General features: G+C 43.4%; 2 protein-coding genes across 8 annotated transcripts in view; both read right to left on the bottom strand.

Annotated features, from left to right (window-relative positions):
* The window catches only part of plxnd1 (plexin D1), a 61279-nt gene extending 53928 nt beyond the window's left edge, over positions 1-7351 (bottom strand). Inside the window, exons 1-3 of the mRNA XM_041051943.1 lie at positions 5763-7351; positions 3624-3800; positions 380-511 (exon numbers count right to left, since the gene is read on the bottom strand). Of these exons, the coding sequence (XP_040907877.1) occupies positions 380-511; positions 3624-3800; positions 5763-6983 (1530 nt within the window). The 5' untranslated portion in view covers positions 6984-7351. The remainder of the gene's footprint in view (positions 1-379; positions 512-3623; positions 3801-5762) is intronic.
* Positions 7352-9207: 1856 nt separating this feature from the next.
* tmcc1a (transmembrane and coiled-coil domain family 1a) overlaps positions 9208-25150 on the bottom strand; it is a 40118-nt gene continuing 24175 nt past the window's right edge. For 6 of the 7 annotated variants that reach the window (XM_041051000.1, XM_041050983.1, XM_041050967.1 and 3 more), the window contains 4 exons: positions 15817-16074; positions 14871-15562; positions 13326-13461; positions 9208-11598 (listed from right to left, as the gene is read on the bottom strand). In XM_041051000.1, the coding sequence (XP_040906934.1) occupies positions 11284-11598; positions 13326-13461; positions 14871-15562; positions 15817-16074 (1401 nt within the window). In that variant the 3' untranslated portion in view covers positions 9208-11283. Of the gene's footprint in view, positions 11599-13325; positions 13462-14870; positions 15563-15816; positions 16075-17280; positions 17451-25150 lie in introns of those variants that run through there. The other variant, XM_041051014.1, reaches the window with a different exon arrangement.

The following is a 25150-nucleotide window of genomic DNA, read 5'->3' as shown; positions in this document are numbered from 1 at the left end:
GTGTTACTAGTAACAGTATACAGTATGCTGTGGAAAAACAGCGATTTAATCTCACCACAGTTAACTAACAATCAGGTGCATCTGAGCTGTATAACCGAACTACTGAAAGTGCAGCCACATCCTGTCGAAAGTGTGACTGTTATGCAACATGCAAGAAAATCTATCATGCACTGACGGTCTATACGTGTGCCTATCTTTGCTGCCCACAGTATTTGCAAGTGTTCAGCTAAACTGAGGTGAGAAGGATTCACTAGATGTGAAAGGAGGATTGAGATCTGATTATTATGATCCTTCTCCTCTTCTGCTGACATAAACAAATCAGCGATGAGAAACAGCAAACATCTTGAGACCGGAGCCTTGTCTTCAGCCACATTCTTACATGGTGAGATGTCATGAGATAAAGGAAGTTCCTGTCGTTGGGGTCAAAGGTCATGATGTGGTGGACTGCTTCGCTGGCTGGCAGCTTGAGTGCCCACTGACTGGCCAAGGTCATGTTCGCCAGGAAGGTCAACTGTGAAAAAGACATCAGAGCAGAGGGCACAGGTTGGATCGCAGCATTGGAACAGATGCAGAATAAATATGTTCTCAAGGTTAATTCAACAAGGAAAAGTCAACTGAGCAACTCCTTGCTTCACATTCATACAGAGGAATTTCTCAAATATTGAGAATTGCTCAATATAACTGCAGTCGTTTTCAGTCCCCTTCATCAAGCAGCTCAGTGAGAACAAATTCAGGGCCAGGTGCATCACTCAGCAAACACCTCTGAAGAAGCAGCTTCTTAATTCACTTCCTACACCTGTATTTGGCAGGAGATTCACGCTAGCCACTTTCACATTATGATCACTTGGCTAACTTTGAGGCTACTGCTTCCAATAATGAGCACTGACATGTTTTAGATGAATGTGTTCTTTTATATGGAAACTTTAGCTCCTCCGAACCTGACTATAGTAAACAAGAACTCTCATTGTTTATAAAAATTAATGAATAAACACTGGCTGCCAGATTTAGTAAGGTGTATTTATCTTTTAGTTCAAAGTATCTTTTACAAGCTCAAGCTTCTCAAATATATTTTTATGACATTCTCTGTTCAGGCGGTGTGCCTAATCTTGTCCCCCCAAAGCTGTGTTTTATCTACACAATGGCCTTCCTGCAACTCAAGATAATAAAACGGGTGACATGTTCTCACGTATGCACAAACATATGCACACACAGACCCACACACACAGAAAGCTGCGTAGAAAAACAAACTGTGCTGAGTGAGACTTCCTGTCACGCAGACAGTGAAAGCTTTTATTTCTGCAATTTGTTGGGTCTCCCTTCAATGGAGACATCCTGCCATCCTGAGGAACTGGCAAACTGACCAGCATCTGGAGACAAGCACGGGCTGTGTCACTTCTCCATCCGCTGAACACACAAGCACACTGTCACATGAACAGACACACACACACACACAGAAGACGGAACCATCACCACCCACTGAGACGTGCTGGTTACTGTTAAACCAGAGCAGACAGAAGCTTAGTAAACCATTGGCTTGTGATGAGAGGCATTATCTCAGCCTCCAAAAATCACTGTCGTTTTTGTAACACCACCCACCTATCCACAAACACACACACACACACACACACACACACACTTCTGCCTTGGAGATAGTAAGCAGCTGTGCTATGTCTTCACCCCACACCCCAGCGACTACAAACACATAAGCAGAGTGACACAGTGAGGAGTGAGTAAACAGCAGCCCACACACCTGGACAGGGAGCAGAATGGGAGCTGAGAGGAGGAGTATTGAGGAGAGTATTGCCATGGTGCGACACCAGGTCAACCAACGAAACACCTGCTGTACTGGCAGGTCGCTCTGACTCTATTCTCTGTCTATCTGCCTGCAGATGAAAGACCCTATTCAACCAAGGAGTGCTCAGCTGCTGTGTGCTCATTCTCTATGTGTGTGTGTGTGTGTGTGTGTGTGTGTTTGTGTGGTCGTGTGCCTGTGTACCTGGGTGTAAAGGAGAGAGAATAAAGACTGATGGAGGTGGAGCAGCAGAGAGAGAACAAGAGAGACAGAGATAAAGAGTGTTTGTTTGCAAAATGAATCAAAGGGCCTTTTATATTTGAAGCTGAGTAAAAGAGGGGGGACAATGAAGCGATGAACTGAGGAGTGGAGTGGAGGACTGACTGGGGGAGTAAAATTGGACGAGAGTGAGTGAGATAAAGGCGGACACTGCGAGCGGCAGAAAATGGAAGTCAGCTGTAATGGGGATGGAGAGACTTCATTAAAAAATGCATGTAATTACAAATTACTTCACTGAGGGCTCTCTCAAAGACAGTAAAAGAGGCCTAACTTAATCTCAACCACTGTTCCCCTGTGCTTAGTCTGAGCCAAACTCACAGTCAGAATCACATTACACACACTAACAGCACCATTAACCTCTGTAACAGCTCTATCCTCAGGGCACACACAGAGGAGCACACACTCACAGATGCTGCCACACACACAGATACATACACAAAGAAAGAAAGACACATAAAGCTAAAAAGCACAGAGCGTGTTGTTGCCCAAGGTCACAGAAATACTACGCTCCCTATATAACAAGGTTGACACACATGCTGACAGAACACACATATAGCACATAATCACAGGGTACGCATTCATGTGAGTAAACACATGAAATCACTAAACCACTTGCACTGGCCTACAGACAAAGTCAAACACCTAAAAACACAGTCAAACCTGCAATCAAGCAAACAGACACATACACAAACACACTCACACGCGCAGTTGATTACACCATCCCAACCAGTGGTGTGCATCCGGTATAAACCATCCAAAAACCAATTACTGCATGCTCAGCTGGGGTTAAAGCAGTACCTCCATCTGGGGAGGAAAACAAGGAGCTCTTTCAGGGGGCCCAAAACAAAACACCCTGTAGCAGAATGGTTTTAATGTTGTAAAAGGTACCAGGCTAATGCAAAACAATAGGGTCAGAAAGCTTTCAGAGTCAGTTTATGTTGTTTCCGCAGACAGCTGAGAAGAAGCTTGTGGCGCTTGCAGGCAGGCCCGCTGCTTAGCAAGCCCAGTCAGGGGTGACTAGGAATGTGGCTGAGGCAGAATTAAGGAACGCTGTTAATTAGACGGGAAAGGTTTTCACAAGCTGGACCCACTGCAGATGTTCGAAAGCTGAGGTCGCAGACCAATGCACGGCAGGACTGAGTCATACGTCGTCATGCAATCTTGTTTAACAGGCTTTCTGGTGATCTCTCAAATAATGACCAAGTCTGAGGAACGTTAGAGCACATGATTAGGACAACTAAATGGACCAGGATGGGTCATGGATGAATGGAGCGAGGGGGTTGGGTGGTGACAGTGCTGAGAACCTATGAGATGAAAGCGGACATTCCTGCTTGTTCTGCCAGGCCTCTGAGTGTTTCATCACACACCTAAGTTTGGTTTATTAAAAGACTCAGCAGCCACATCAGAGCAGCGCTACGTAACTGTTAATGTTATAGTTTTTCCAAGCTTGAGGGCTTGTTCACATTAAAAATATTAACTCCATTCTGTGGTGACCATTATGCGCTGCAGCTTCACATGTGTTGACGTTTGTGCTCATTGTTCTGTGTCTCACCTTACGAAGTCGTCCATTACTGGTTCCAAGAAAAACCACAGTGTGGTTGTGTACATTGTCCACAGAGACTGAACTAAGGCCTGGGTATTCAAACAGAGGAATGGCCCTCAGGGGCCTCCGTAGGGCCAGAGGGTGCTGCAGGTGGGCCGCACCACAGTCCAGCTGCTCGGGCTGCAACTAGAACACAGACAAAACGAGAGAGAGAGATCAGTTCTCATCAGCTTTCATATGTACGCATGCCATAAAGATTAGAAAACAGGAGAGAACAAAGCACAGAAAGAGCGCTGTGTGATGAAAGTGAAGTGGAAAACAAGGGCTGATAGCAGCTATCACAACGGTGCTGCTCATTCTTCTAAATCACTTTTTAGACATCTCAGTGAATACTTGAAAGGGGTTTACAAGGGTCTTCAACACTCATAAGACTCTGCTTTTGTCAAATCCTCAGCAGGCAATGATAAAACATTAGTGCCATGCTTGGATGAGCACCAGCATCTATTGGGAATTCTCTGAATATTTCAGAGCATGCCAAGGCAAAAAAAAAAAAAATTAAAGAAAGAATTAAGCACAGTGGATATTTGTAGAGTCGTTTCCCACGGGCCCTTCTGCTCACGGCCTTGTCTCTCTTATCATAAATTGTGTCTGGCTTTCCCTCAGTGCTGGCTTTCAGACTGTTGACTACAAAAAAGATCACATTTCAGCGGTCATGGCACCAAAAATGCTAAACTGAAGAAAGACTAACTTTATTCTGTGAGGGGTAAGTAGGCTATATTACAGCAGAGGAAAAAAATCCACGCTAAACCTCTTTGAACTGAGCAGTTGTCTGTCTCAGGAAGGCCTGTAGGCCAGTCGAGACATTATTCAGAGAAATGGTCACGGGAGGAGTGGCCCCGGGGCCACAGCCAACAAGACAGTGCCAGCGAGGAGGGCAACTTTCTGACCTGACAGCACAGTGGTCGCGGGACAGCCTCCTTTGACCTCAGCTCTGTCACTCAAAACCACCACAATGAAAAGTTGGAATTTCACTGCATTCCTATGAAACTGCGCAACGCTTCCTTTGTCTTTATTATCAGACAGCATCTACGTAGAGGGAAAATAGAGGGGACGAATGTAGTGTACAGTGCCAAAGATTCCTTAAGGGCAAATATTTTGTTTGGTATATGAGTAGAAAGCATGTAGTTCAAAATACAAGATAAAATCTGACCACATGTTTATGACAAAGCTGCTATTTATTCACCAACATTGTGCTAAATTTGTGGCTGAGTTATAGTTAGCAGCACACACTCTATAAAAAACAATCTGTCTGAAGTTTCACTGGAAAACATAGTAAACTATTGACCCCCTCCTATCTTCATATTAGACAAGACAGGGAGCTGCTGGAGGTGAGACGAGTCTCACCCTTCCCATAACCCCCAGTATGGCTCTGGAGCATCTTTCCAACCATCATGACCTCTGCTCGTGACATGGAAGATTCTCTCTCTCCAAGTCATGAGCCTCAGGGCTAAAGAGGATAACTGCTTGTAAGCATAAATGGAAACTGTCAGATGGGTATAGCGGTCCTAAGTGAGGTTTTCTTATTTCATAGAGCCTGAACAACTGTAGAGGACTACAGCTTTCATAAATCAGGCTCAGGAGCAGCTTTATTTGCCAGACATGTTCTGGCATACAAGGATTGTGAGTCTGGTTTACAGTAATAATAAAAAAGGTGATAAATAAACAAAACCTTTTTACAATGGGTATGGACCCATTCTGAATCCAATATTTTTAGTTTTTAACAAAACGATAAGAAATCAAAACATAACTGAAACAGTATACCATTTCATTTTTTTCAAAAGAGTGTAAAAGTCTGTTGGTGAGGTTAATACTTTTTTTTAACTTTTCTGTTCCCTTGTTGTGAATGTTAGTCTGCCCCATCTAGACACTGACACTGTTGTAAACTATATCGAACTATATTAATTAATGAACTTCTTTTCATTTTTTCTGTTAAAGATGGAAAATTATTTATAGTGTTAAAGTTAATTTTTAGAGTAATTCCACAGGAAAGAAAAACATGAAATAATGGAATGAAACCAAACTAAAAACAAACTAACTTCCTTTTTAATATTTTCATGTTGACTAATAAAAAGGATCTGTAACCCTTACCACCAGGTTTCCCTTTTGAATGCAGGCTGCCCCGGAGCCCTGGATAACGCTGTCCAGCACTTGAACATCACTGCTGGGAGAGTTGGAGCAGTTCCTGCGGGCCTGTCGGATCTCCTCCTCGATGTCTCCAAACTTGAAAGCGCACAGAGCAGACTTTCTGTCTGTCTGTCTTTCCTTGGAAAAGACTCCAAACAGATACGGCTCGGGGCTCTGCCCTTCGTCTGTGTGGATATCTGCGGAGTACACGGACAGCAGCCGGTTGTAAATGTTCCCGTTAAATCCGCACTGTAGAGGCATCTGGATGTAGGATTCGGTGAGCTTCCTGCTCTCCGGTCCGGAGGGTTTTCGGGGGCTCTCGGTATCCAGACATATCCGGGCGAGGATGCTGTTGGGCTGGCTCTCCTTGTGGCCCATTTTCGCATCATTGTTGAACGCAATGTAGGAATAAGTCTTCTGGATGAACGCGTGAACGAAGTTCAGCTTGTTTTTGGTTTTAACCTCTTGTTTGATCTTGAACACGTTATCCTCTGAGGGGTTAATCTCATAGGTGAAAAGTCGGGATAAATCCTTGATGTTCAAGGACCGGATGGCGATCTCCGGGGTGTTTTCAAAGCGCAGGTCCTCCTTGCTGTGATTCTTGGGGAAAAACTGGGTGCCAGCCCCTGTGTACGTCGCCCCGACAAGCAGCCGGGTGTTTCCCCCATGGCTCTTGAAGATGAGCCCGACAGTGGATGCGTTCGGGTGATTGGCAGCAATGTTGAGCATGATGGGGAAAACAGTCTTCTCGCCCTGAGGTGGGAACTCCACCGCTATCTCCGAAATATTCTCCATTTTTCTGAGCTCACAGAAGCCTTGATACACCGATCCACACACCACCACGACCCCTTGCTCTCGGTCCAGCTTCAGGAGCTTGTTGTAGTTGTCAGTGAGGGATTTGGGATGCTCGCACGGAGCCTGGGGCAGCTGTGGCGCATGGCACAACAGGTTGTCCTCCACCGGCCCGGTCCTCGTCTGCACCTCGACGCTCAAGGTGCCGTTCAGCTGGTAGATGGTGTTGACGGTGGCCAGGTAGACTTTTCTGGACACCGGGTCCACCACGAAGTTATTGGTCTGATTTGGAGAGGCGAATGCCTGTTGGATGTGCAGCGCGCTGGCACTCCGGTGCGTCTCCAAAGCCAGGACGCCGAGGAGCAGAACAGCTATCTCTATCGAAGGAGGCATTTTTCCTTCTGACCGGCTTCCGCGTGTTCTGTGCCGAGGGGTGCATTGAGCAAAGACAAAATTGTGTGTTTGTTCCTACTGCGACAATCCGAGAGGAAAGGCTGTTTCCTGCTCAACGCCTAAACCCAGAATGACGCGATAAGCGAGTCGTGCTTCCTTTTTCAGGCTGCCTCCTCTGTCCCTCTCTGCCCACTGTGCAGCTCAGCAGCCTCTCTCCTGAGGCATACTGAGCCACAATACCTCATTGATATTTTTATGATCTTAAAACAATACACTACTAGAAACAAACAGACTACATTTGATTTGCTGATGCGCAGTTTCTGGACAATGTCATACCAGCACAAAGCTGTCTAAACTTCTAAAAGTCATGTTTTAGTTTATACAATATTTAAGTCCTTAAATAAAGCACTAATAGAATAGCCTACATATTTCAGTAAAAATGGACTTAAATGGGAAGAGGGGCGCCAACTCATCGAGGAGTGGCACTGCCTCCCTATAATGCCACCTCCCATCGAAGCGAGATGTCAGGCCACTCTGCCGTGATCGATGAATGTACCATTGCTAGATGTGGCTCACTAAATTATTAGACCTATTTTTTCCCCTGAATATTATTTTGTTTTTGTTTTTTGTTTTTTTGTCCATCTGCATTTGAAACAAATTTGTTCTTGTCCAACTACAAGATCAAACTTTAACCAGGATTAATATTAACTTAATTTTAAACATTAGCTCAGGTTATTTAAGCCATAATGTGAACTCATCGTTCTGTATGAAGTTACCATGAATAACCATCTACTTTTCCTTTCAAGATGGGCCACTTGATGAGTCTCCACCCCTGCATGGTTCCGCTCACCTCGGGGTTAATGACGGGTCACCGTCCCACCTCCTGTGCTCCCCAGTCCCTCGGCTCTCAGATTAGTTCTGCAGATCCGGAGGGTTCCGTTTTGGGCACATACGGCACGGTAAGCACCGTGAAAGTGCTACCAGATGGGCACATCAGCACACCTTTCCGGCTTTTGACATTCACATCCATCCAGCTTTCTTGCAGGCTTTACCTCATAAATATTCAAGCACAACACATGCGCCCCCACTAAAAAATGCACGAATATGGTTAGCATTTTTGTCTCGGGATGGAACGTGCATATGCTCACATCTCTGAATAGAAATGAATGATCCCTCGTAGGGAAACGACCACCAATGTGTCAGACACTGCATAAATCAGTTTGCAGGCGAGCCCGAGAAGTGTTATCTCTGAATACATGCAATTATTAAAGTTGATGCTAAATCGTGCGCAATCGCTTGTGCCTATTTACTGTGGACTCCTCTGGGGACAAACTCACTCTCTCCTCTCGCGGCTCCCCCCGTCACCACTTTCAGCTTTCAGTAGGGCAGATAAGTGCGCCCCGTGTTTACCTTGGCGCACAGCCATGCGCATCAAATCTGGCAGAAGAAAAGGAGGAAAGCGCTCTGATAAAGTGCAACATAATGACCCCCCAACTGCACAGCACAATGACTGAACCACCAACGGTCTCCACGGTGCGCGCGTGCGAGCGAGCGAGCGCGAGCCTCAGCATGCAGCGAGGAGGCGTACATGAGGTCCTGCAGGGATAAGGCTCAGTGTGGGTCAGAGCTGTCAGCATCAGATATCACCGGCGAGGTGTGACTGAGTGCTGTGGTTTGGTGCTGCTCAATCAAACACGACATCCAGCGGAATTAAGTCGTGTGTGTGGGAGTGTGTGTGTGTGTGTGTGTGTGTGTGTGTGAGAGAGAGAGAGAGAGAGAGAGAGAGAGTGGCTGAATAAAGTGTTGTAGAAGTGGTTTTTGTGTTTATAATGAAAATATTGTCCCTGATGGCCCACTCTGACTTTTGGCAGTAAGGTTGCGGTTAAAGGGGCCTTCCATCCAACCTGTTTCCTTCCTGATAAGGAGTGACACCCCCTCGTGTTCAGACCCCCCACCTCCCGTATAAAAGACCATTCACACAAACGAAACAGCCTTTCACAGCCATTGGAACAACATCAAGGGGATCCGAGGGAAAAGACCTCCATCTAGTGGTCACAAGACGAATCTGCAAGGACTTGAAAATGCTTTATTAATAACACACACGCACGCACAAGCATACACACACACGCGCACAGAGAGAGAGAGAGAGAGAGAGAGAGAGAGAGAAAGAGAGAGAGAGATTAATTAAAACAAGTCACTTTTAATGAATAGTAATAGAACCGAGTTAGTCAGGAATGCACTTTATTTATTCCACACTTAGAAAAGGACGTCAGAAGGCACTAGAGTGGTTTAGCACACAACCATACATCATTGGAGATACTGCAAGGTCAAGTTGAGGTCAAAGGTCAGCTCATTCTCAACCTGTCTGCTCCACTCACAATAGCAAAACTGAAACGGATCAATGAAGCTAATTCCTGCAAATTTACCTGCATGTTGCACGTGGGAGGAATCAACGTCTATGAACGTTTTGACAAGAAATGAGCTAAATTCTTTTCTGTGGGTTTTATCTTTAGACAAGGATGACAGTGATCCTGACCTGATTCAACGCTTCTTATCCCACGGAGGACTAATGTCTTAAGAGTGACAACCTTTGAAGTCTCTATCAAAGGTTTCTCAAGCCACAGCCTGACCTATATGTTATCTACCAGTGTGCTAAAGTGCAGATGTACAGTTCAAATGATCTCACTATCTGTTAGGAAATCAGCTTCTCAGCGATGAAATGCGGGCTGGACTATTTAATGTGCAAGGTCACCTTGTCCTGTCCTTGGGAGGGAGAGTATAAGAAATATTGGACAATGAGCCAAGGAACTGTACTTAAGGAAGCAAGGTACAGAAACACACAAGTGAGCATCTGGAGTCAAGGTCATGTTCAGATTACGAAATCTCCAATAGATTTTCCCTAAAACTTATGTCTCCCTAAAACATACATCCTTGACATCCAGACAAGACATTCATGACAGTGAATAGAATCTAAACCTGCTGGGCAACCTCTCCTTTCTGTCCCAATCAGGTTGGACCCTTTGGGTGCACAGACATCCCTGGGTTAACTAAAGTTTGGCACTAGGTGATTACACTATAACATAGTGTACATTAGAAAAAAAGGACGGCCACAGAGATAATATGCAGGGAGAGTGTGTGATGAATGGTACAGTGTCACATACAGGCAGTGTGCATTTGACTGGCATGGCAGTGGAGACGACTTGCACTGTAGATATGAAGCAGCAGCACTCCTGTTCTAACTGAGATGGAGCTGGAAAAGCACCAGTGGTCTCTCTTTCCTAACCTGATCACATTGAATATTGTGAGGAGGGGCAGCAATTATCCCGGCGAATTGATTTTCGTTGGACAATGACCTTTTCTCATTGAAAACTGGTTCCATTGCAATTTTTCATAATAAGAACATGCAGTGTTGTATACATGTTGCAAATAGGGTAGATTCTTGACAATAACCAGATGTTCTCTGTATTTATGTGTTGTCTCTAATGGTAAGCAGCCCATTGTAGCTTTTCCCTCTAAAGCTGGCCCATTTTGTCTTTATGTTTCATTAATCATCTCCCCTAACACAGTTTTCCTGTTTTACTCAAAAAAGAAAATAAGTAAAAGCATGTAATCTTTGCTATTAGAAATGGTAAGGAAGCACAAAATGTCTCTAGTCATCCTGACACTCAAAGGCCATGGTCAGTCCTTCAAAATGTTCTGTCTGAACAAATTTCATCACAGCAAGAAAGGAGCAACTCCCAGGAAGGCTTTTCAGCCATGGTTCAAATCTACCAGTCACAGCTAGGTAAGAGTTCTCTTCCTAAAGGCAGTCAACCACATCATCACATTTGCATGTCTCTACAATTGCACCGGGCCTTCGGGGCGAATCGCCAGCCCAGTTTCCTGACTAAACTCCTCTTTGTGGAGAGTGAGAGGATCATAATGCTACATGGTACTGAATAAAATAACATTGAAAATAAAAATAATATTATTAGAAATAATAACATTATAATTGATTAAACTCTAAAGATAAAAACAGTACAATGCTGCATTGTGTGAGGAATAACATCACAACAGTTCATTTCAAAATGTAAACAGTCTTATCCTTCCTATGCGAAACTCATGAGTGTTCTCGACTGTACTCTCTTTCTTCCACTTTATCTTGATTCCAGGGCATGTCCGAAAGTGCTCAGCCGAATTTTCAGTGCCTGGCCACACAGCCATCCTAACGGCAATCATGTTCTTCAAACATCCTGCATGACAGTGGCTACAGTTACATCACCTGGCGTCACCAAAGCAACACGTGCTGCCTTCGGTCTGGTCATCCCGGTGGCTGCAGAGCCCGGTGCGTGTACCCCGAGAGAGCGTCCCAGTTTCTCCACAAGAAGGCCAGCAGGAGGATGAGGAGGAGGGTGGAGAGGGAGCGTGAGCGTGTCCTCATCAGGGGGACCACACAGTTGGCTACAGTTGAGACAAAGACCAGAAGGACAGCCATAAGAGCCAGCAGCACATTGATAAGTTTTCCCAGGAGGGTCCTGGCTGTGGCATTTTCCAGCCCCTCCAACTGGACGACCTGCTGTTGCTGCTGCTGAAGCTCCATTTTAGAGATCCTGGTCTGACAGGCCTCCAGTGCCTCCTGCAAAGGACACGCAGAAGAAGAAAAGTCAGCAAAGTTACATTCTTCATACATACAAACATTTACAAGAGCTAAACCCACAACATTTTACATTGAGGGGCCATTTAACTGGGCTGCACTGCATTATGCTGAATTGTGTTTCTAATATTCTTTCTCCCTCATGTTTGAAAATAATGTGGGCAAAAAACACCTCTGAGTATAATGCAGTCCAGTTCAACCCAACTGCAAACTACAACCTCATTAATAAACATACAGTTAAATTAACACCTCTGCGACAGTGTTAATTAAAAATTAACATTATCATCTTCATGAAGGTGTAATTTATGGCTGAGCTGTTGTATTGGACTGCATTAGATTTTACAGGTCACTCTCAGAGGCCACTGAACGTAAATTTCACAGACCTCTACCACCCCCTGCTGTCAGGGGAAGGAACTGCAGCAAGGGGCAACTTGAGATGTAAATACACTTCACACAGGCATTCACATACAGATAACACATAAACATATGCCCTCATAGTCAACAGGAAAGGACAGGGGTAATGTGAGTCATTTACAAGGAAATGCTTATGTTTTCAACAAACAGACATGGAGATGGACAGACTGGATTCTCCGTCTCATCTTTCTGTTTAATGTGACAACAAGTGCAATGAGATAATGCCTTTAACTGTTGGAGGGTGTGTGACTACCTCAAAGTTTCAGTTTAACTGAAGACTTACGGCATGACGTCTAGTGTAGTCCGAGAAGCCCATATTAGCTTATTACTACTTAAGGAAGTAAGCTGGCGAGGCTCAGCACGTTTCCTGGCAAGACCTCTAAACATGGAACTCAGAAATGCCAGAAATTAAATAAATATGACATGAATTGAAACCAGTGATTTGTGTTATAATTTAAATAATTAAAACTCTATTTGTCATTATGAAATGTCATGTTGTCACTCTTGCTGTCACAGTAACTCAGTGGTACCTTGGCACTGTTGCTCTAGCTAACAGGAGCTACCTGGATAAATTCAGAACATGCTGAGAGGCTTGGGGGCATGTGATTGGCAGCCCAGGAATCAGGGATTAGCGACAACAACGTGAAAATAAAAGCAACACTGTCAAAAATACCACAGTGAAATGAACATAGACTTGAAAAATGGCATCTTGATATAAAACTACTATATAAGGGCTGAAACAAGAGATAAAATGTTGATGAGGTTTAATAAAATACTGAATTATTTCAAAGATTAGTGTTTCATTTATGTTTCCCTGCATTTAGTAATATGATTATTTATTCATTATTATTGAAAAACTATCTTTTCATGTAATATATGTTTGGAGTTCCATGTTTTTTTTCTGATTTTACCAGCTTACTGATCCTATAAAATGTCAGAGGGCAACAATTACATTAACACAAATACCTCTATGAATGAATGCTACATTTCTGCTAGTGTATTGCTACATCCCTATGAAATGTCATGTGCGTTGATGTTTGTTTATCAGGAATTTCGTAATGGGCTTCAACATAAATCAGAAGTGATGACCAGAGCTGTCCATTTCAGTGAATACTTTGCTTTATCCACTAAAATTTCTTACCATCCCTATAACATACTGCCATTCTTGTGACCATTTATGACAGATCCAATTTTAAGTACAGCAAGAATTAGAAAATGTGATTCTGACAGAACTGATTTTGATTATATCAGACATTTGGATGGTGTGGTTGTGGACGTTCGCCTGACAGACAAACCTGGATGTCTCTGGCTCTCTCATAAGACTGGTAGGCGATCTTCTCCTCCATGCTGGCCAGTTCCTGTTTGAGGTTCAGGATCTCATTCTGGTGAAGTTCTGTCAGGTCGTTCAACTGCTCCTCTAGACGTTCACACCTGAACACACAGACACAGAAAACAAAACACACGCGAGAGTCGGTGGCATAATTAGCTTAGACAAAGAAACACATGCAGGAATTAGTAGAAACAGACCCTGAAGGCATCTGACCACACGGCACCTGACTGAACTGATGACTTTCCCTGACAAGATTAGGACATGCTTACTCATCTGCTGATCCAACCAGCCAATCAGAAACAGTTAGCAGTATGAGACTGGCCAATGGTATGTGCCCAGCAGGAGGAGATGGGCCTATACTGCTGTTTATTTTGGCAGGCACATACAATTGGATAGACAACATAGGACAAGAATAGACAGGAGACAGCCCCTACGTATGTTAGCCTGAATTTGTTTCTGTATTAAAAGAACTACAAAAATATAGCTATACTTGTATACTTTTATAGATAGGTAATATAATCAATACACAGTCTCTAATGTGTGCTGGCGGGATGTGATGTGTTCTCATTTCATAGATTTATAAATCAAATACTTAAGTTTCTTAGAAGTTTGATCAAAATGAACAACTCAATATATTTGTCAATTCATCGCCAATCAGTGCCGCACATCCTGATTATTTTCAATATCCATTAATCTGATGATTGTTTTCTTGAGTAATCGATTATTTGTCACACACACAATTTAGTTAAGTCTTGGTTGTACTAAGGGTGGATTCAGTGCCTGAACACGATTAGTTTAGCAGCATGATTGGTTTATGAATGATTATTCCCTGTGGGTTGGCTTAAAAGAGATCCTTAGTGGTTGCTATTATTTTGGTCTTAGAGGACAAACAGACCACTCTGGTCTCAAATGGACATTTTAGGGAGAAAAATGCTCACTATATCTGCCCCCCTTACCATTGTCCTGCCTCTTTGCTGACCCTCTTAATTTTTGTTCCCTCTTGTCAGAACATTCTGGAGGAATGTGAATGTGTTTTTTTTTTAAAGCCAACTGCCCACAGAAACTTCACACAGACGTCTGAGTCTATATGCAACTTGTTAGGGCAACACAGTTAGTCACTGCTACAGTCAAGTTTTAGAAGGATACATAGAAAACACTAAGACTCACACTCAAAATCTATCTGTATAATGAATGACAGTGGCACTTATACTTTGAGACTGAGTATAAAAGCAGCACCTTCATGTAAGCTGTATGTGGGTATGTGGATGAGGTCCAGGTCAAGGTTTTGTTTCTATCCACTTTGCTAGCTTTGATAAAAGAGCTGCCTAGAGCACAAGAAGCAGGAGTGTTTCCTGTGATGATACACCAGATAGCACAGCAATATGAATGATCAGTATGTGTTCAGGTGTAACTCTCTAAATAAAGTTGCTCTTCCTGATTACACACTAAGAGATTTAGGGGATTTCATGCATTAACTGGAAATGCTTCATGCATCTCGTATGTTCTGTACCTGAAGCGTTCCTCCTGTAGTGCTTGCATAACAACTGTGTAGTCCCTCTGATAGTGGCTCTTCAAGCCATCAAGGCTCTCCTCAAGCCTTGCCTGGCCCTCCCTCAGCTCCTGCACCTCCTGCAGCAGCATGTCCAGGCTGGAGCTCTGGCTCCTCTCCAGTGTGTTGCCCTTGGAACTGGGGGGGCCTCCAGGGGCCCCAGTGGTGCTGTTGGCACCCGCTGAACCTGACGTAGCACTAGAGCAGTCGTCCTCACTACCATACTTAGGACTGGACTGGAGGTGATGTCCAGCGCTGCCCAGTGACCGTCCACCAGCCCCTGTCACACCTTCTTCCACAGAGGGGTCGTCCAGAGAGTCTTTGAGCGAGGGGATGTTGTCAGCGCTGCCAAATTTGTTGCGAATCAGCGAGGCAATCTCTCGAGGTTTGGAGACGACGGCCCCTGCAGCAGAGTGGGTGGCCTGAGAGAAACTGGACAGGCCTCCCTTGACGCTATCCACCACACCTTCACTGAAGCCTGTGACTTTGGCTCCAACATCCTTCAGGCCCTGCTGCATGTCCCGTAGAACATCCTTGGGCTGGCGTGGAATACCGTTGTGCTCCACTTCCCGAAGCTTCCGGTGGTAGTGCTCCAGTTTCCTTTGCAGCTGCTGGATGGTCTGCGCTGATTTCTGGTTCTTTTTCTCAAAAACCTGACAGCCACAGAACAAGTTTTCATTAATGAAGGTAATTCACATCACACTGCAATAGTGCACACTAATGTCATATACTGAATGAGCTACCTCCCTACCTCTAAGGACAAATGGAGCAAACAGGTTTAGCGTTAATGCACTGTCACATAAGCTTACCAGTCTGTTAAACATGAGTCAATTAGTTGCCCAGATTAAATATTTTACAAAATTTACATTTTGCTAGATTCAAGGAGCACATTAACTCTTCATTTTACCTGTTTGATGCGTGTGCTTTGCTGTTTGTCGGCATTGTTGGCCAGTTTGAGGTACTCAGCAACATTGTCATCCCTGGCTGTCTGCTCGATCTTAATCTGCTCTGTGAGCTTGAGGATTTTCTGTTGCAGCTGGGCGATTGCCTGTTTGGTGCGCTGAGGGTCTGGGGTGCCATCCTCACCCCCTGGGAATGAACTGTCTGCCCCACAAGACACAGCCAGGGGTGTCTGACCAAGACCGCTCACCTCCAACCGGTCGATCTGAAGTGAGGACACAGGAGAAGATGAGAGTGAGATTGGGGTAAGTAAGAGGTCAGAGGATGGAATGAGGAATTAAAGAAGAAAATAAAAAAAGGGGGGGGGGGGGGGGGGGTTGTATACAGAAGAAAAAGTGTGAGTTGCATATTAAGGTCTCTTTTGCTGTCATTTTGCTGACACACTGAGAACAGGCTTCTGCATTTTCTGCAACTAGTCGTCTGGAAAGAGGGCAAAATGAGGCAGTTGAAAATGCCACTTACGGTCAATTTGTCTGAAGAGGAAGATATGAATTTTTCATTCAGGGCTTTACAAAGAAAAGAAACTACAGGGAAAAACAAAACTATTTATCATAGATTTCCCATATTTTCAGCACGTCCATACAAAACTTAATTCTTCCAGGTGTGAATCCAGACCTATCCACAGGTCTCTTTTTCTTTAGTTAAACAGGCAAGAACAGATTGAAAACAGTATCACTCATATCTATATTAGATTTTTGTTTACAAGAGTTTCACAGATTAAAAATATTTGTCTATGTTTCTTTTTCAGATAGTGACCTGATTTTGTCAATAAGTCAGAAAATATTTGTGGAAATATCAAAGGCACTATCTAAATTGAGTTTTTCCTGTATTTTTCAAAAACTAGATAAGCTCAGCACGAGCAGACGATGAACCTAACACCTTCCATCAAAGCCAGGCCGTGTGATTCATTTCCTCAAACACCTCAGGGGAATAACACAGAGAACACTGAGATACTGCTGAAGCTAATCGTGCTTCAAGGGGGGAATTGTGATCAAAATGTACATAAAATAAGCAGCTGAACCTGACAGCGCACCATGGGGGCTCAGAAGCCAAGCCAGAACACCGAAAAGCCGAGAAATCGAGGAAAAGACGCAGAGACGCACCGGTGACAGTTAGTTATTCACCTTGGCATTCACCACTCACGTATCACTCAGCTCGGAAATAGGCTTGCCATTATTACCACGCACCAGAGGTTCACCTGTGTGCACAACGGCATGACTAATTGATGACAGACATCGTAGTCAGTAACAGAAACCACAACGGATCCGGGAGAAAGCCAAACCTCCTGATAAAAGTTTCTTTCCGCAAAGTGGTTAAAAGTACAGATCAACTACCCCAAACTAGCGCAGTACCATAAGTTACCCTCTATCACAGAAAAGAGCACATCATGCGCAAAAAGCGGCGCGCTCACCTTTCCATTCGTCAAACGCAGAAGCTGTTCCCAGTGCATATTCGCCAGAGTGAAGTGAAGCTGTGTATTTTCATCTGCCCTGACACTAATGTTAAACTTTAACAGGTAAATCCCAGACTGTACAATCCCCTGCACCGACTCCTTGAAGTTTCGCCAGACACTCCTGTCTCTCCGACTCGACCGGCTTGTTGTGAAAGTTGAAGCGCACCTGAAACTGGGCAGCGAGGGGAGCTCCGCCTCTCTCCCCTCCCCTCCCAGCTCAGGGCTGACATCATCCTCTGAGCCACACGGCAGGCAGACGCCAATCATCCTCACAGAGAGCAAAAATAGATCCTCAGTCAGGGACTTTTTCATTTTACCGTAAGAGAGGTTCACTGAGAGCCTAAACTCACAGACAAATAGGAATACAACTGCAATATTTAATACAAGCGAGGCCTATTATTCGGCCACAGTTGTTTTGTCTTTCAACAGAGGACTCAGATTCAACTTTATTGTCCCAGTTATACTGACATTTCAATTCAAGGAGTTTGACCACAGATCTGACTACCTCGCAATATACTTACACACAGTGCAGAGAGGTGGTGGAATGTAACTAATTAGCCTACATTTACTGAAGCACTGGGCTTAAATACATATTTGAGGTACTTGTACATCACCTGATTATTTCATGCTACTTTATATTTCTTACTCTGTTACATTCATTTGACAGCTGTTGTTATTCCTTACTTTTCAGATTTAGATTTTACATCCAAAAGTCAGCAGTATATAACACGATGCACTGCTGTAGATTAAACTGACCAATGGTATATAAAATAGTTCTTGACCAACGTGATGAATGCAGGACCTTTACTTGAAATTTGAGCTGGGGTATTTTTCATATTAAAGTACTGCAATATGGACAAATTTATACGACAGTACAAATGCTGACATACAAATAAAGATATTAATATATATATAAATAAAAGTAATTAACATTTTAAAATACAGCCACAGAACAATAAAAAACGCAGGGTCTCTAGGGAATTACCACTGGGGAATACCATTTATAACTGAGCTCATCTGCTGTACGTCACCTTTAACAACAAACAATGAATTCACTATGGAAGAATGAGCTACACAAACGCACACTAATAAACATTCCAAATGCTTCCTTTCAGTATCTCAGACATGCACAAGATGAGAAAGTTGCCTGGCAAATTTGCAATATAATATGTTAGACTATTACAGACAGGGGTAACAAATATTTGTGATCAGACAGTCAGAGTGTGAAGTAAAATCCTATAATTGAGTTGAACAACAGGCTACAGGGCAGACTGGGAGTCTGGGCTGCAATGTGAGACTATATCAGCTCCCAGTCTCTCTGTCTGTGTCTGTGCCAGCCAATAGAGAGGAGTACTAGAAGGCAAGAAAAACCAGTCTGACATCTCATTACCACATACACACTCACGTAGCCAAGGGCACATTTCTAAGTGCAGAGAAAACACTACACATTTGGCAATTTATCTGAACTTTTGGGGAATTTTGGCTATAAAATCAAATATTTTGCATTGTGTTGATTATTGCACAGCAGCATTAAATAGAAGAAGGCCCACATCCATGAGTAAATTTACCTAATAAATGTTGTGTACTGTAAGTCTAATCATTATTAAATCCTCTTAATGGGCAGCCAAGGCAATCGAATGAATCACAGAACTAGAATAGCCTGCCGGGCTGGCACAGTAAAGAACCAAGAGGTGACGTTTCAGACCAGCACCTGGTCTTGGCTATAGACAAAACACTATTAATAACTTCATGAGGAGTATGAATTAAGTGCTTATTTCATCCACACGAGGCCTCAATGGGTAAATGTGAAGATACCGCAGTTTGCTCCTGTCTCATAGATGACTCAATTATTTGAATAATCACACATATGCCCTCTGACTAAAGATATAGATAAAGAGGGCAAAGGACGAGTCAGCTGAACCCTTTGAACTGGAGTGCCCTACAATGCAGAGCAGATAGATGTTTTAGACACTGATAAGAAGGTCTAATGACCTGAACACACTGGCACCAAATCAACGCCCTTTCATTTATGAACAAATTCACTCTTGTCAGCAAAGCCCTACAGTTACCTAAGCAAAGGAACCACAAACAGCTGGTCAGTCAGGTAGTTTCCAAGGGTGTACCTGGTTTTATAGCCCTACAGAGAGACAGCTCATTCATTGTTTATGATTTGTCACTGCACAGTTATGATCTAATTTTTATACAAGCTAAGAGTCCTGTTATGTTACCACACATGGTAAAGAGATGCTTCATCCCCGTCCCTATTCCAGTTAGCAAACAAATTGTCTGTATGATCAGTGTCATCCCCAAATGGTCGAATTTTTCTGGGACTAATCATGCGTGTAATTAAAGATGCTGAGCTGAAGGATTAGGCTAATTTTCCAGGGTTAACAGAGCAAAACATGTTGATGAACTGAGCCACTGAAGCAAGAAGCGACTGCATCACTGGAGCCTGTGTAGTCTAATGAGGGAAGCTAAGTATGTGTGTGTGTTTGGAAGTGGGGGCTGCCTGATCCCACTCTGATTAGACTTTATCAGTAAAATAGAAAGACAAATGGTCTGCATGGACCTCTCCCCTGCTCCCTGCACACACACACACACACACACACACACACACACACACACACACACACACACACACACACACACACACACACACACACACACACACACACACACACACACAGTGTTTTCTCACTCCACCCATGTCCCCAAACTAGGTTCGCCTGATGGTGGGCCTGGTTGTGCAACAGCCTCTGATCCAAGTAAAGCTGGTTAGAGCTGTGAAAGGGCAACCCTGACTTACCTTGGATCCACTAGAGGCCTGGGAAAGCCCAGCCAAACCTAAACACGCAGACCTGTGGCCATACGTCGAACACAAACAGGCATTCAGAAAGCATTACTGAGCTAATGTTATTAGATATGCATCACACATAATTAGATACACACAACAAGAACATCTTGTATTGCCACATCTCAATCTCTCTCAGCCACACAGGACATATGCCCCAAATTCTTGTCTGTTCCATGTAGGTCATGATAGCAGAAAATGGACTGATGCTGTCATAAGACCTTTTCTATTTTTTGGAAAATATCTCACTTCTCTTTTCTTTTGGCCCCATAGCTTCAGACATACCATCCCCTGCATTCCTCTCCTCTAAGTCCTGTTTAATACATCTGTTGTTTTATCTGATTACTCAGGTAAGTTTAGGTTCAGTTAATGTCGAGATGTTCTGGTTGGCAAACAGTAGAAACAGACACAGTCTTAAGCTTCTTGTCACAGACTGATGGTTATCTACACCCTAACCAGGTCAGAGTGAGTGGAATTTGAACTTGATTTCCTCCCCTGACAGCTGCTTATTTTTTAAAGATGTATGGTTTACTACACCACATGTTGAAAAATGAAACAAAAATATCCTTACATTTGTTATGTTTTAAGACTTTTAGCTTATATAATGGTATTAAATACAGTGTTTAGCGTAAACATGGCCATCATAAACCACAGCATAGAGCTGTGCTGTGATTGTTTCAGATATAAACATTTTGGTCTGAAGCGCTTAAGTTATCTTAACCTCTAATTTTTTTCTTTTCTTTTTACAAAAAACTGTAATGTTCTCTGTGTTCAAGGTCAATAATTTGTCAGCTGTATGTGCGACTGCAAAGGAACAGTACCTTGTTTGTTGTTATGCCTCGCATTCCTTATTGGTGGCTGTGAGCTTCCTGTGATGTCAGCTTGTGTTTCTTGTGAAGCAGCAGTTTCACGTTGCCAACATGCAAGAATGATACCATGAGGATACTGCAACTTCAGGTTCCCTTTCTGGGAAATTTGTTCTGCTCTACACCTCTCCTATTACAGCATTCTCTGAAGTATGGAAAAGGTGCAGTGCTGATATGTCACGGTACAACAGAGTTTTAGGAGTTGTAGGCTGGCTTATCTACAGAGTCCAATATCCATGAGGAATGGGACCTTGGATTCATGGAGTAAATAAGATACCACTTTTTTTGGTGTATACCTAGAGCTGTAATTAAAAATGTATCCACTTGTGGACAGTCTATTCGCATTTTGCAGCTGTCTCCTCTCAATTTATTCCTCTTGTATCTCTGTGACTTCATCAGTCACCCTGCACCAAGGCCAATCATCTCTGGCAAACTGAACTTCACACTCCTGATTAGTTGGTCTGATCTTTAACCCTGCAGTCTGGGGATCAGAAACACGACAGTGCTGAGTGATCCTAGGGTCCTTTAAATATAATATATATATATATATATATATATATATATATATATATATATATATATATATATATATATATATATATATATATATATATATATATATATATATATATATATATATCTCCCCACATACACATACACACACACACACATATATATATAAAGAGATTACTGTATGTGACCCCAAACCTATTTTCTGCTACCATTTCTCATACCCTCATGGTTTCAGTTCCCACCCAGTCATGCCATAATTAAGCAGTGCTGAAACTGACACAAGAGATGTTTTTAATGGAAATCCACTTTTTGTTTCCTTTGAGGGGATCCACTGTCAGAACAATGAACCCCATTCACCAGATATGGAAAATTACATAACTCCATGTGATGCTGGGCAAGGGGCAGTTTACTCAACACATACGCTCATGAATTAATACACAACACAAAGTTGCTCTAATAATTATGCACAACAGATAGGCTCACATGCACATAAAAACAGCCAATGCCCTCCAGTGAATTTTCTAAGGAATTCAGAGGGTGTGAGAAAAGCCCTTCGTGTTCACATCTAAAAGAAAGAAACTGAGAGTGCTGAGAGTGCAGGTCTGGAGAGAAAGAGCGAGAGAGAAAAAACACAAGGTTTTCTAAAGCTCCACTATAACAATATAGGCTAAATCCCTATGATTTCAAGACAAAATCCCTTTCACACCAAGAGATTGGTCTCACGCCAGATTCTGCAGCTTCTAAGTTTCTGAAATGTCTTACAGCTTCAACGCAGTAACGTATTTAGTTACAGGAAAAGTAGCAATATAAACACCATCTCAGTGTAAGAATGTGTCCTCATTCAGGAAAGGAATACAATGAGGCACATAAAAGATGGAAATGAACATATATGCTGTAAATAGGAGGAGACTCACAGTGGTGGGAGTAGGAAGTAGAGTGGTGTCAGCCGTTACCAGGTTGAGGATGACCTCCATGGCAGGGAGGAGCATGTGCAAGGACTGATTTCTGTTTGGTTTGTCTATCTGTTTGTGTGTCCTTTGGGAGACGACCACAACCGGCAAAGAGGAGAAGAGCAGGGCCCTGGGAGAGCGCTCATCTCTGAGAACACTTCTCCCATACAAAGTCCACTTAACTTACAGTCCAATGAACAAAGACTCCACTTGCCAACTCTTAGGAGTTACTGTTGGCTTGATTGAATATCCAGAGTCCATAGAATGCTCAGTCCCTCCAGCAGTGAACCATAACTATTGATAGCTGCAGAGTGTTGTGCTGCTGCTGCCCATGACTGCTTCAGTGCTAACACATGATCTTCAGTGCACGGCACCCAGCAGAAAGCCTATGGAACGCAGATATATGCGCTTCGACAAACACGACTCCCACAGACAGTGAGTCTTAGTGGAAGAACAAGGACTGCTCAGGAGCAAAGGGTCCGTCTGACGCAGGTTTGGGGTGACAGAGCTGAGGCGGTTAATCGGATGAAGACTCGCAGGGTTGGATGGAGCCAGGGTTAAAAGAAGGAAGAGTTTACTGTGAAGTTCAGTGTTCAAAGAGTCCATCAGGCATAAAATCCTCAGAGGGAGAAAAGAGAGGCAGAGACCCAGAGGACGGATGTGAGGGGAGTGAGGGAGGAAAAAAAAGAGCCCACCAGGAGCTGTCACTGAGAGGGAGACGGAGCGAGAGAGGGAGCAAAGGAGAGAGGGGTTGTGAGAAAGCTTCGGGAAGGGAGGAGGGGAGGGGGGCCTTTCTTCTCTTGGAGTTTCTAGGCCAGCTCAGCTCCAAAACAGTGGCTAGCTCAGGCAGAAAGAAAGGGAGAAAAATCTCCCACTCCCTCCCTTCAATTATCACACAGTTTGATTGTCGCAGCCAATCAGTTTGCTGAGTGATCATGCTGTAATGAATCACCTTCCGCTGCCTGTGTGCACTAACAAATGGGACTAGACCAAGTTTTTCTAGTGACCATTGAACTGACTGAACTGTGCTTGAAGTGGCATCTTTTTCACATTTGTTGTATAACATTAAATACAAAGATATAAAGGAGTGGACAGTTTTGGTTTAAGGTGGAGGAAAAACTTACTTACACAGATTACACGGTCATGGGATGATTACAAAGCTGCTATTCAAAACTGTGCATATGTATGCACACATGACTACGGCCTGCAACTGCGTCACTGCATTACTTATCCAATGATGAAGGAAGTGCTTCAGCACTGCTTTGGTAATATTCTACTGCAATTACACAGCAACAGCATAATGATCACTTTTACAAGAGTGCTACATTATGCTACATTATACAATTTACGAACAGTTTGTTCGTAAATTGTCAGGTGGGACTGAAACTATCCACTTCAACTACCATCTAGTGGATAGTTTCACTTTGACCCGAGGTCACTATCAAAATTAAGTGCTTTACAGTCTGATGTTGGCCATCCTCATGCTAAAACACATGCAAATTTATATTCAAATGCTCTTACACACATTGTTTTATGATCTTTGGTGCATTATTCTCCATGATAAAAACGTGGTGTTTTTGAGCCATAACTTCCAGAAGTGTACAAACCAATTAGGGAGAAAAAGCAAAGCAGGGAGCGTAGAGGGTAAGGCCTAACAACAGCTGCTAAAGACTTCTGTGCCGAGGCCGACAGGAGGGAGGGGGAGAGGAGAACATGAATACAGGCTTTAATGAGAGAACAGGAGGAGTTAGGGGACCGGGAGAGAGGGTAGGATTTAGGGAAAAAGCCTGCTTATATAAGAACAAACCCAACTTGCTCAGATGAAAGTGCAAGTGTGTGACGTGTAGCTTTGACCCCAGTATGGACTAAAAGGGACACATTAGTGGTTTAAAGTGTGAGGCCAGTCCATAACATTGCAAAAGAAAGCCAGTTATTCCAATGCTGAAAATAAATAAAGCTACTGTATATTTCTATCCCTTCATTGGCAACTGTCTCTACTTAAACATAAACTGAGTATTTTTTGTATGGTCTTTTTATTTTAATTTAAACGAATAGCCTCTCACACTCAGAAACATTGTAAGGCCCATTTCTTACAGATGACTTAACTATCATTCATTAGTCACTTGGGGGGAATCCCACACCGGATCTGTTGACTAACAGGTTTCTTTCAGACATGAACGCATTACAAACATTCTTTGCCCTGCTCTCAGGGTCATTCCAGCCTGAGGTCCAAGTCTCCTATGGAGGCTATGTGGCCCCCAGCAGCTCATGGCAGTCCAACAATACTCGAGCTTTCAGGGTGACTCAGGACATTTACACGCTTTACTCTCTGGTAGCATGCCTTAATAACATACCACAAATAGCAGAGTGGCTCCACATTGACAAACTCACAGAGGGGGGGGTATACTCATGTCCTGACAAGTGATTGATGCCTGAAAAGAAATAGAAAATGGAGATGTTGGCCCCCCAAGGGCAGTTTTACCTTATTAATGCCACATTAGCTGGTCAAAAATTAGGGGACCAAAAGAGCAGCTGTGGCTTACCATAGGTGTTATTTACATGGGCAGAAAATTAACGTTAGCTATATGTTAATTAAGATGGTAATAGAAATCTCAGGAGGATGACTGATCTTTGCAATGTGTTCCAGA

The sequence above is a fragment of the Toxotes jaculatrix genome, chromosome 2 (genome assembly GCF_017976425.1).
Source record: "Toxotes jaculatrix isolate fToxJac2 chromosome 2, fToxJac2.pri, whole genome shotgun sequence".
Taxonomy (NCBI): Eukaryota; Metazoa; Chordata; class Actinopteri; family Toxotidae; genus Toxotes; species Toxotes jaculatrix.
Note: the sequence above shows the minus strand (reverse complement) of the source record. Positions and strands in the feature narration are given on the sequence as shown.